The 12,635-nt window shown below is 36.8% G+C and overlaps 1 protein-coding gene across 2 annotated transcripts in view; it reads right to left on the reverse strand.

Moving 5' to 3' along the window:
- Positions 1-12,635, reverse strand: part of LOC105467705 (phospholipid-transporting ATPase IB-like) — a 111,193-nt gene that overhangs the window by 89,860 nt on the left and 8,698 nt on the right. For both annotated transcript variants that reach the window (XM_071070075.1, XM_071070078.1), the window contains exons 2-3: positions 4,829-4,989; positions 4,578-4,676 (exon numbers count right to left, since the gene is read on the reverse strand). In XM_071070075.1, the coding sequence (XP_070926176.1) occupies positions 4,578-4,606 (29 nt within the window). In that variant the 5' untranslated portion in view covers positions 4,607-4,676; positions 4,829-4,989. The remainder of the gene's footprint in view (positions 1-4,577; positions 4,677-4,828; positions 4,990-12,635) is intronic.

Consider the following 12,635-nt stretch of genomic DNA (forward strand, 5'->3'; position numbering starts at 1 on the left):
TAATGAAAAACAAATCTCATCTGAGGTCCCCGTCCGTGAGGCGTTTAAATGTTCTCATTATGTCTGTGTGGGGTTTCTTCAGGGACTCTGTTTTTGTCCTACATCCCAAAGCTCAGTAGATGAGATTAACTGATGTGTCTACATGATGCCAGTCTAACCAACAGTGGATGTGTGTGTGAGTGACTGTGCAATGTCATTATGTACATGACATTGCTTACAAGTTTGATGTAGGACAATTAATCCTTTTCAAACACTTATAATTTAGATTAAATCACTGAGCAGCATTGACAAAGAAACTCTATAATAATAGGGTTCCCTCCTGGCACCCAAAACTGCCAGGAGAAGCTCCTGCCATCTGCAAACCCGAACTGGAACAAGCAGATTGGAAAAGGATCAAGTGAATGAATGCAAATTACTGTAAAATAAAAATCGGTGAGAACTATGATAATCACAAAAGTGCTCTTGTTGACAATGATGCCATACAAAAGCACTCTGTGAGGCTGACATACTTGTTCCTGTTTCTCAACTGCATAATGGTAAGTGGTGCTCCTTACAATCTGAAATCTGCTGACATTGATTGCTTGATGCAACCCACCACCACTACAACTGCCATCACTCAGTGGTTCACCAGAAATTTGAGTAAAAAATATCTTACTTATTTTTATTAATCTTTAGAAAAAGTCTTCTAACAAACATTAAACATTGAAATCAATGTGAGCTATGTAAAGCTATGTAAAGCTCACATTGATTTCAATGTTTAATGTTTGTTAGAAGTGTTTTGGGTCCTTATTTAGAAGTTCGGTGATGTGTCTGGGCCCAGAAATATATCATAGGAATGTCACTCTTATTTATATCAGTTAGCCTATGGTAAAAGTGGTTTTATTATACGTATTTCACTCAAGCTCAATTCCAAGACCTATTGACCACATTAAGTAAGGACTTACTATATACTAAGCATGAAGGGAGCCAGGTTACTATCAGAGATGGGAGTTACAGATGCAATTGACCCTTGAATGACATGGTGTGAACTGCATGGGTGCTCTTGTTAGCAGATATTTTTCAAGAAATATAAAACAATTTGGAAATTAATGGCAATTTGTAAAAACCTGCAGATGAACCAAATAACAGAAATAGCAAACAAAAATATTTATACAATTACTAGTCTATTTTATCATTGCTACCATGAAATGTACAAAATCAATTATAAAAAGTGAAAATTTATCAAAATGTATGCATATAAAGAACATGATGCCAGCTTCAACTAAGAGAAATGTAAACAAGCGTAAAAATGCAGCATTAAATTATAACTGCACAAAGTTAACTTTAGTATGTATTGTACTACTGTAGTAAGTTCATGACCACCTGGTACTACTGCAGTAAGCTCAAGTGTTGGGAGTATCAGCTCAAAACACCATGTGATGATAATCATCTCCACAGGAGCAATTCGTTTACCTAGGAAAATGTGTCGTACAGTAAAAGGTAATTTCTCATGGTTCTTGTCTGTTTTCCATTATTCTTTTTGCAATGCCACGAACCTCAAAACATGTGAAGTGCCACTATTGATGCCACAAGTGCTCCAATGATGTAAAGTCATGACTTTTTTATATGAAAAAGTTGAACATTTCTCCGAAGAAAAAGTTTTGAAAAATATTAACAAGTTTCCTATAATACCACACATCTACAGCCATCTGATCTTTGACAAACCTGAGAGAAACAAGAAATGGGGAAAGGATTCCCTATTTAATAAATGGTGCTGGGAAAATTGGCTAGCCATAAGTAGAAAGCTGAAACTGGATCCTTTCCTTACTTCTTATACGAAAATTAATTCAAGATGGATTAGAAACTTAAATGTTAGACCTAATACCATAAAAATCCTAGAGGAAAACCTAGGTAGTACCATTCAGGACATAGGCATGGGCAAAGACTTCATGTCTAAAACACCAAAAGCAACGGCAGCAAAAGCCAAAATTGACAAATGGGATCTCATTAAATTAAAGAGCTTCTGCACAGCAAAAGAAACTACCATCAGAGTGAACAGGCAACCTACAGAATGGGAGAAAATTTTTGCAATCTACTCATCTGACAAAGGGCTAATATCCAGAACCTACAAAGAACTCAAACAAATTTACAAGAAAAAAACAAACAACCCCATCAAAAAGTGGGCAAAGGATATGAACAGACATTTCTCAAAAGAAGACATTCATACAGCCAACAGACACATGAAAAAATGCTCATCATCACTGGCCATCAGAGAAATGCAAATCAAAACCACAATGAGATACCATCTCACACCAGTTAGAATGGCGATCATTAAAAAGTCAGGAAACAACAGGTGCTGGAGAGGATGTGGAGAAATAGGAACACTTTGACACTGTTGGTGGGATTGTAAACTAGTTCAACCATTATGGAAAACAGTATGGCGATTCCTCAAGGATCTAGAACTAGATGTACCATATGACCCAGCCATCCCATTACTGGGTATATACCCAAAGGATTATAAATTATGCTGCTATAAAGACACATGCACACGTATGTTTATTGCGGCACTATTCACAATAGCAAAGACTTGGAATCAACCCAAATATCCATCAGTGACAGAATGGATTAAGAAAATGTGGCACATATACACCATGGAATACTATGCAGCCATAAAAAAGGATGAGTTTGTGTCCTTTGTAGGGACATGGATGCAGCTGGAAACCATCATTCTTAGCAAACTATCACAAGAACAGAAAACCAAACACCGCATGTTCTCACTCATAGGTGGGAACTGAACAATGAGATCACTTGGACTCGGGAAGAGGAACATCACACACCGGGGCCTATCATGGGGAGGGGGGAGGGGGGAGGGGGGAGAGATTGCACTGGGAGTTATACCTGATGTAAATGACGAGTTAATGGGTGCTGACAAGTTGATGGGTGCAGCACACCAACATGGCACAAGTATACATATGTAACAAACCTGCACGTTATGCACATGTACCCTAGAACTCAAAGTATAATAATTTTAAAAAAATTAACAAGTTATAACCTATTAAATAGAATGAACCATGAATCTATACTGATACAAGTAAATTAATAACTTGAAGGTTTGATGAGAAAGAGATATTCATATAGTCTCAAATGAACTCTCTACAAAATAGTAATTCATTAAAAAGTGAAAAAATAACATGACAGAGAAGATATTCAGCAGATACCACCATTAATAATAAAATCTAACATCACCAGCAACAGGCCAAATCAAAATTGTGGTCAAATAATAGGATGCAATAAGATCACAGGAGCATTTCTGTGATAGCCATGTTCAAAAAGTATGATATAAAACTAATTACAAGGAAACATTACAAAAACCCAATTGAAGAACATTCTGCATTACTAAACTTTATCTTCTAAAGATTCAAAGTCATAAATATCAAGGAAAGACTGAGAAACTGCTCTCATTGAAAGTCTAAGAGATATAAAAAATAAATATAATCAATGGATCTGAATGGAATCTTTTGCAACAAGGAATATTATAGACAAGTAATAAAACAAAAAATCTAAGAATTAAATCTTAGAATATATTAATGTTAAATTTCTGTGAAGATTATATTGTAGTCACATAGAATGTCCTGACTTGTAGGAATACCAACTAAGAAATCAGAAATCATGGTAGAGTGTCAGCAATTTACTCTCAAATGGTTCAGATAATGTTCTTTGTAATAAAGCTTGAAACTTTGATTTTAAGACTGTTTTCAAAAGCTAATCAAAAAACAAATAAGTAAGTAACATAAAAGGTGAAAAGTCTTAGGAAAACCTTATTTTTTCATGAGGAAAGATCCATATAAATCAGCACTTAAAATTACATAAATTTGATGGTATGGTGTCAATTGCATTACATGCAACCATTGCCAATGACCACAGTACTAATATAACAAAATGATGTCGGTTGAAATGTAAATCTATCATTGTAATTGTAATAAAAATTACAGGATACAAAGCACTAATAAAAAGTTGGTAGTTTTACTTGTTTAAACAGCTGCCTATTGAAACATTTGAGTATGTAAAACTCAATACAGGTTTTTATTTGTAAGATCCACTAAAAAGTTTGTTAAAGAAGCCTAGAAACATGGTTTAAAATGCCACATAATTTTTTTTTTTTTTGAGACAGAGTCTCGCTCTGTCACCCAGGCTGGAGTGCAGCGGTGCAATGTCGGCTCACTGCAAGCTCCATCTCCCAGGTTCATGCCATTCTCCTGACTCAGCCTCCTGAGTAGCTGGGACTACAGGCACCTGCCACCACGCCCAGCTGATTTTTTGTATTTTTAGTAGAGATGGGGTTTTACCATGGTCTCGATCTCCTGACCTTGTGATCTGCCCGCCTCAGCTTCCCAAAGTGTTGGGATTACAGGTGTGAGCCACCACGCCCAGCCATAAATTTTCACCAAACATGTATGATATAAAAATATTATGCTTTTTAAGAAAAATTTTTATATGTTTTATGTTAAATAAAAAACCATTAAAAGTTCAAGTAAGCATTCCAGTAATAAAATATTACAATTTTTTATATTATATAATTTTAAAATAAAAGTTAGTACCTTTTTTTCTGATGCTTTACTGACTTCATCTTTTAGATTTAAATCAGTAGATCCTAGAGGAGCCAGTTGCAGAAAATATTGATTGTAGCTCAGCACCACCTGGAAAGAAAAATATTTATGTTCTTCACCTAAAAGTTTTATGGTAAACTAAGTGGAAGTCAGAAAAGAGTTGAGAACCTGCTCTGTGTTACTGAGAATAAAAAAAATGTATATGTAACTATTATACAAAATTGTTGTTAAATATAACTCACCCATAGTTGTGCATTGAAATAATTATCATTATGACTATGTATCAGAGCTTCTGGCTTTCTCATTCTTTATTCATTTATTCAACAACCATGTGACAAACACTGGAATTACAGGATGAAGATGAGATAATCCACTTCTTGGCAATGTTACACTATTATATAACCTGAAAAAACAAACAGGTAATTTTCACACTTAATAATAGATATCATGACAGATTTAAAATAGGGCACTACTGGAACACACAGATGGGACATCCAAGTTTTGGGTCAATATTGTAGACTTTTTGGTGGAGGAGATATGCAGGTTAATACCAGAAGGACAACAAAAATATATGTCAGACAGAAGGCAGGAGCAAATGCCAAGAGCTGGAGCTGGGAAAGATCACTGTGAAATTCTATGTAGTCTCGTTGGCTGGATGCTAGAGGTGGAGTACTAGTAAGTGGTGAGAAAAATCTGAGTAACCTGACAACAACCAAATTGACTTGGGCATTTTTTATTGTATTCCAAGAAATGTAGAACATTTACTGAAGACGAAGGTCGACCAATGACAAAGTCAAAGACTGAAGATTTAAAATGTCACCAGTCACATGACTGCTTATGAACTATAACTGCTTGGCTATGCATCACGAGATGAGTCTTAGGTCTGTTGACCTTAAATCACAACCATAACCCTGAGAAGAGAATGATGCCTTTGTTTTCTCAAAACAACTGCAGTGTGTAGGCTAAAAGTTCCACAGGGATGGCAGAGAGTTAGAGCCAAAAACAGATATGTCGACTATTTGAGAGTTTTCTAAAGATATGGAAAATGACAAATTAATGAGGCATAAATATACTCTTTTTTTAAATTATACTTTAAGTTCTAGGGTACATATGCACAACGTGCAGGTTTGTAACATATGTATACATGTGCTATGTTGGTGTGCTGCACCCATTAACTCGTCATTTACATCAGGTATATCTCCTAATGCTATCCCTCCCCGCTCCCCTCTCCCCACAATAGGACATGGTGTGTGATGTTCCCCTTCCTGTGTCCAAGTGATCTCATTGTTCAATTCCCATCTATGAGTGAGGACATGTGGTATTTGGTTTTCTGTTCTTGTGATAGTTTGCTGAGAATCATAAATATACTCTTAATTATAAGCATGTGTTTATATCTTTCATTAAATGTGTATACAAAAATAATTAGCATACTATCTATTGAACAAACAATAGCCAACTGATGTACTTATCAATTAAGCAAACTGTAAATAGACATTTCCTATTTATAGTTTATTTTAGAAACCAATTAATAAATCTGAATTGAACTAATAAATCTTGCAATGTACCTTCTCCTGCTCTAGTGGTATTTTCTGCCACTCCTGCTACATTTTAAATAAGTCAAATATTATTTAAAATGTTTAATTTTAAGAAGAGAAATTATCCTGACAATGATGTATCCCTTACAGAATTGTGCCCGTTAATATTTTCAGAGACTATACTGAACATGAGAATTGCTTAAATAGAAAAATACAATCATATAAATAACCTAGAATTCTAACTTATTTTAGGTTTAGATAATAGAGACTATACATGTGTACTGCTGTTTAATCTGAGAAAAAAATTACAAATAATATTGTTCTATGAGTTTTTCTCTTACTACTACAAAGGTTAGAGAATTTAAGTCATATTTTGCAGTGAATGTATTTCTTTCTAATTCTTAGCAAAACTCTGTCCTTTATAAAAGTTCAGTTTTTTCACTTCAATAGATTTTTCCTTAAATTAACGTCCCATTCTCCCCCTTCAGAAAATTTACATTTTAATGTCTGTTATATGTTATCAACTTTTCAGCACAGAACCTTAAATACACAAGCGAAGAAAGTGGTACTAGCATAATGTCATGAGAAAACTGGACTGGCAAGAGAATAAGTAAGAATATCATGTGATCTATGTTATGATTGATATTTCTTTATATGAACACATAGATTTCAGAAAATTTGTTTGAAAAAAGAATATAGGTTAGAACCAGTTTTCAAAGTTAGTTTGATTTATGACTTTCTAGAATTAGAAAGAAGGAAAGTATTAAATAGCTGCATATTTATAACTTTGATGCCTTTTCAGAAATTAGTATCAGTTTTAAGAATCATTTAATTATAGTTTTCTACTTAATAATGAAATGTGTGGGAGTATTTCAAGCTCCATTGCAAGTGTTTCCATCTGGAGTGTTCTTCTTTACATCTTTTGTATAAGAGGTATTCTCTTGCCGTATGCCAACAAGGTCTGAAATTGTGTACTGTATACACTGGACACTTTAATACCAATGAAAATATGATACTTAAAGCCTTCACCATTTTCAGACAAACATGTTTTCCCATATTTTGAGAGACTGTACTTCATAACATATCTGTGACTATAATGTTACAGACATGCCTGGTAAATTTAATGATGTGACAATACACATCACTAGAGAGGTCTTGTAAAGGAAATACCTCAACACCAGATAAAGGAAGGAGGCTGTACTGGAAGAATATTATATTACCATTAATAAACAGTATGAAAATGTACATTTTCACGTGACTTCAACTAAAAAACTACTAAGGCAATGCTATTATCTTTTCCCCAAAAAGTTCTTGTTCTAAATATTTAATTCCTATGTGTAATAGATTACATTACTTGTTTACTTCCTGTTTATATTTTTATAATACATAAATTTGATTCCGGAAAAATCAAACATGTTTCTCAACAGATTGTCTAATTTTGTACTGAAGAAATATGAACTCTGTAGGGAATACTTTATTTTAACAAACTTCAGTGAGGCCATTTTTTACCCTCCTAACTCTCAAAAAATAAATGGTAGAAGGAGCTCTATCTCCTTCAGTTCTCCTCTAATCTTAGTTATTTCTTGCCTCCTGCTAGCTTTTGAATGTGTTTGCTCTTGCTTCTCTAGTTCTTTTAATTGTGATGTTAGAGTGTCAATTTTAGATCTTTCCAGCTTTCTCTTGTGGGCATTTAGTGCTATAAATTTCCCTCTACACACTGCTTTAAATGTGTCCCAGAGATTCTGGTATATTGTATCATTGTTCTCATTGGTTTCAAAGAACATCTTTATTTTTGCCTTCAGTTCGTTATGTACCCAGTAGTCATTCAGGAGCAGGTTATTCAGTTTCCTTGTAGTTGAGCAGTTTTGATTGAGTTTCTTTGTCCTGAGTTCTAGTTTGATTGCAGTGTGGTCTGAGAGACAGTTTTTTATAATTTCTGTTCTTGTATATTTGCTGAGGAGTGCTTTACTTCCAATTATGTGGTCTATTTTGGAATAAGTGTGATGTGGTGCTGAGAAGAATATATATTCTGTTGATTTGGGGTGGAGAGTTCTGTAGATGTGTATTAGGTCTGCTTGCTGCAGAGATGAGTTCAATTCCTGGATATCCTTGTTAACTTTCTGTCTCATTGATCTGTCTAATGTTGACAGTGGGGTGTTGAAGGCTCCCATTATTATTGTATGGGAGTCTAAGTCTCTTGGTAAGTTTCTAAGGACTTGCTTTATGAATCTGGGTGCTCCTGTATTGGGTGCATATATATTTAGGAGAGTTAGCTCTTCCTGTTGAATTGATCCCTTTACCATTATGTAATGGCCTTCTTTGTCTCTTTTGGTCTTTGATGGTTTAAAGTCTGTTTTATCAGAGACTAGTATTGCAACCCCTGCTTTTTTTCCATTTGCTTGGTAGATCTTCCTCCATCCCTTTATTTTGAGACTATGTATGTCTCTGCATGTGAGATGGGTCTCCTGAATACAGCAAACTGATGGGTCTTGCCTCTTTATCCAGTTTGCCAGTCTGTGTCTTTTAATTGGACCATTTAGTCCATTTACATTTAAGGTTAATATTGTTATGTGTGAACTTGATCCTGCCATTATGATATTAACTGGTTATTTTGCTCGTTAGTTGATGCAGTTTCTTCCTAGCCTCGATGGTCTTTACATTTTGGCATATTTTTGCAATGGCTGCTACCGGTTGTTCCTTTCCATGTTTAGTGCTTCCTTCAGGGTCTCTTGTAAGGCAGGCCTGGTGGTGACAAAATCTCTAAGCATTTGCTTATCTGTAAAGGATTTTATTTCTCCTTCACTTATGAAACTTAGTTTGGCTGGATATGAAATTCTGGGTTTAAAATGCTTTTCTTTAAGAATGTTGAATATTGGCCCCCACTCTTCTGGCTTGTAGAGTTTCTTCCGAGAGATCTGCTATTAGTCTGATGGGTTTCCCTTTGTGGGTAACCCGACCTTTCTCTCTGGCTACCCTTAAGATTTTTTCCTTCATTTCATAAGTCCCTTTCAATTTTGTTATTTCTTTCCTATTAAATCCACGTATTTCTCATATTTCTCTTAATCGAAATTCAGAATTATTATTTCCAATCAAGCACCTCATACAGTACCTGGCACTAATTATGGAAGGCAAAAGGAGATAAAAGAATCTTCATGACATCAGTCACTGTTCTATTCAGTGAGAAAAGGGTGTTGGTGATGGCTTTGAAGTATGTGTAGCTTATGAGATATTAAACATTGCCAGAGGAAATACAGAAGCTTAATAAACTGCTAACCTAATTTTATGAATAATACTAAATCAAAAGTTATATTAGCTCTTTATAGGGTAAAATACATAAATACTACACTGACACTTTTTTTCTTTATAAATAGAAGGTGAGAAAATTATACATGGGAGAAAATAATGTATCCACAATTTTTAGGAAATTAGCAAGGCTCTTGCATAAACAATGGTTTTTAAATGATTTCCCATAGAAATCTAAGATACTCCAGAGGACATAGCAGTATTAAGGGATAATGAAGTCACAGCTTCAGAGCCTCCATCCTTTCTTTAGCAAGTTAGCTCTTCTTGTACCTGTTCTGTTTTATATAATATGGTTGTATCTAACTTTTTTAAAAAAAAACTTTCTGTTCTTCTAAAAAATTTCAAGCTATGAAAGTCACTGATTAAGTCAAACTCCTTCATTTTACAAAAGAGGCAACACAAACTCAGAGCACTTATGTCTTACCGTAGGTCACAAAGCCAATTAGCTCCAGGCCAGAAATGGGCTTTAGGTCTTCTGTCTGAGACTGGCATTTGATGCCAGTGATTTCCTCCATATTTAGGAGAAATGTATACATTTAAAAATATAACTCAGAGAAAATGCATGCATATGGTAAAACTGTCTTGTAGCTCAAACATGTTTAGGTGCAATAGGTTAAAAAGTAGCTGTCCAGCTAAATAGTGAATTCTAAAATTATGAATACAAAGTAAGCAATAGAAATTAATATCATAACATCTCTGAGTGACAGTCAACATAATCAATTTGTAAAAAACAAGTTTGTTAAACTCCAAAAAAAAAAAAAAAAAAAAAGAAAAAAAGGAAAAAAAGGAACTCAAAGGAGAAAAACTTTATCAAGCCAGGTGATATTGAGAAAATTCTTAGAAAAACTATTAATTGGGGGGCGGAGCAAGATGGCCGAATAGGAACAGCTCCAGTCTCCAACTCCCAGCACCAGCGACACAGAAGACCGGTGATTTCTGCATTTTCAACTGAGGTACTGGGTTCATCTCACTGGGGAGCGCCGGACGATCGGTGCTGGTCAGCTGCTGCAGCCCGACCAGCGAGAGCTGAAGCAGGGCGAGGCATTGCCTCACCTGGGAAGCGCGAGGGGGAAGGGAATCCCTTTTCCTAGCCAGGGGAACTGAGACACACAACACCTGGAAAATCGGGTAACTACCACCCCAATACTGCGCTTTAAGCAAACAGGCACACCAGGAGATCATATCCCACACCTGGCCGGGAGGGTCCCACACCCACGGAGCCTCCCTCATTGCTAGCACAGCAGTCTGTGATCTACCAACAAGGCAGCAGCCAGGCTGGGGGAGGGGCGCCCGCCATTGCTGAGGCTTAAGTAGGTAAACAAAGCTGCTGGGAAGCTCGAACTGGGTGGAGGTCACAGCAGCTCAAGGAAACCTGCCTGTCTCTGTAGACTCCACCTCTGGGGACAGGGCAATAACAAACACAGCCGAAACCTCGGCAGACGCAAACGACTCTGTCTGACAGCTTTGAAGAGAGCAGTGGATCTCCCAACACGGAGGTTGAGATGTGAGAAGGGATAGACTCCCTGCTCAAGTGGGTCACTGACCCCTGAGTAGCCTAACTGGGAGACATCCCCCACTAGGGGCAGTCTGACACCCCACACCTCACAGGGTGGAGTACACCCCTGAGAGGAAGCTTCCAAAGCAAGAATCAGACAGGTACACTCGCTGTTCAGAAATATTCTATCTTCTGCAGCCTCTGCTGCTGATACCCAGGCAAACAGGGTCTGGAGTGGACCTCAAGCAATCTCCAACAGACCTACAGCTGAGGGTCCTGACTGTTAGAAGGAAAACTATCAAACAGGAAGGACACCTACTCAAAACCCCATCAGTACATCACCATCATCAAAGACCAGAGGCAGATAAAACCACAAAGATGGGGAAAAAGCAGGGCAGAAAACCTGGAAATTCAAAAAATAAGAGTGCATCTCCCCCGGCAAAGGAGCGCAGCTCATTGCCAGCAACGGATCAAAGCTGGACGGAGAATGACTTTGACGAGATGAGAGAAGAAGGCTTCAGTCCATCAAACTTCTCAGAGCTAAAGGAGGAATTACGTACCCAGCGCAAAGAAACTAAAAATCTTGAAAAAAAAAGTGGAAGAATTGATGGCTAGAGTAATTAATGCAGAGAAGGTCATAAACGAAATGAAAGAGATGAAAACCATGACACGAGAAATACGTGACAAATGCACAAGCTGCAGTAACCGACTCGATCAACTGGAAGAAAGAGTATCTGCGATTGAGGATCAAATGAATGAAATGAAGTGAGAAGAGAAACCAAAAGAAAAAAGAAGAAAAAGAAATGAACAAAGCCTGCAAGCAGTATGGGATTATGTAAAAAGACCAAATCTACGTCTGATTGGGGTGCCTGAAAGTGAGGGGGAAAATGGAACCAAGTTGGAAAACACTCTTCAGGATATCATCCAGGAGAACTTCCCCAACCTAGTAGGGCAGGCCAACATTCAAATCCAGGAAACACAGAGAACGCCACAAAGATACTCCTTGAGAAGAGCAACTCCAAGACACATAATTGCCAGATTCACCAGAGTTGAAATGAAGGAAAAAATCTTAAGGGCAGCCAGAGAGAAAGGTCGGGTTACCCACAAAGGGAAGCCCATCAGACTAACAGCAGATCTCTCGGCAGAAACTCTCCAAGCCAGAAGAGAGTGGGGGCCAATATTCAACATTCTTAAAGAAAGGAATTTTAAACCCAGAATTTCATATCCAGCCAAACTAAGTTTCATAAGTGAAGGAGAAATAAAATCCTTTACAGAAAAGCAAATGCTTAGAGATTTTGTCACCACTAGGCCTGCCTTACAAGAGACCCTGAAGGAAGCACTAAACATGGAAAGGAACAACCGGTACCAGCCATTGCAAAAACATGCCAAAATGTAAAGACCATCGAGGCTAGGAAGAAACTGCATCAACTAACGAGCAAAATAACCAGTTAATATCATAATGGCAGGATCAAGTTCACACATAACAATCTTAACCTTAAATGTAAATGGACTAAATGGTCCAATTAAAAGACACAGACTGGCAAACTGGATAAAGAGTCAAGACCCATCAGTCTGCTATATTCAGGAGACCCATCTCACATGCAGAGACATACATAGGCTCAAAATAAAGGGATGGAAGAAGATTTACCAAGCAAATGGAGAACAAAAAAAAGCGGGGGTTGCAATACTAGTCTCTGATAAAACAGTCTTTAAACC

Source organism: Macaca nemestrina, chromosome 9 (genome assembly GCF_043159975.1).
Source record: "Macaca nemestrina isolate mMacNem1 chromosome 9, mMacNem.hap1, whole genome shotgun sequence".
In the NCBI taxonomy this organism is placed as follows: Eukaryota; Metazoa; Chordata; class Mammalia; order Primates; family Cercopithecidae; genus Macaca; species Macaca nemestrina.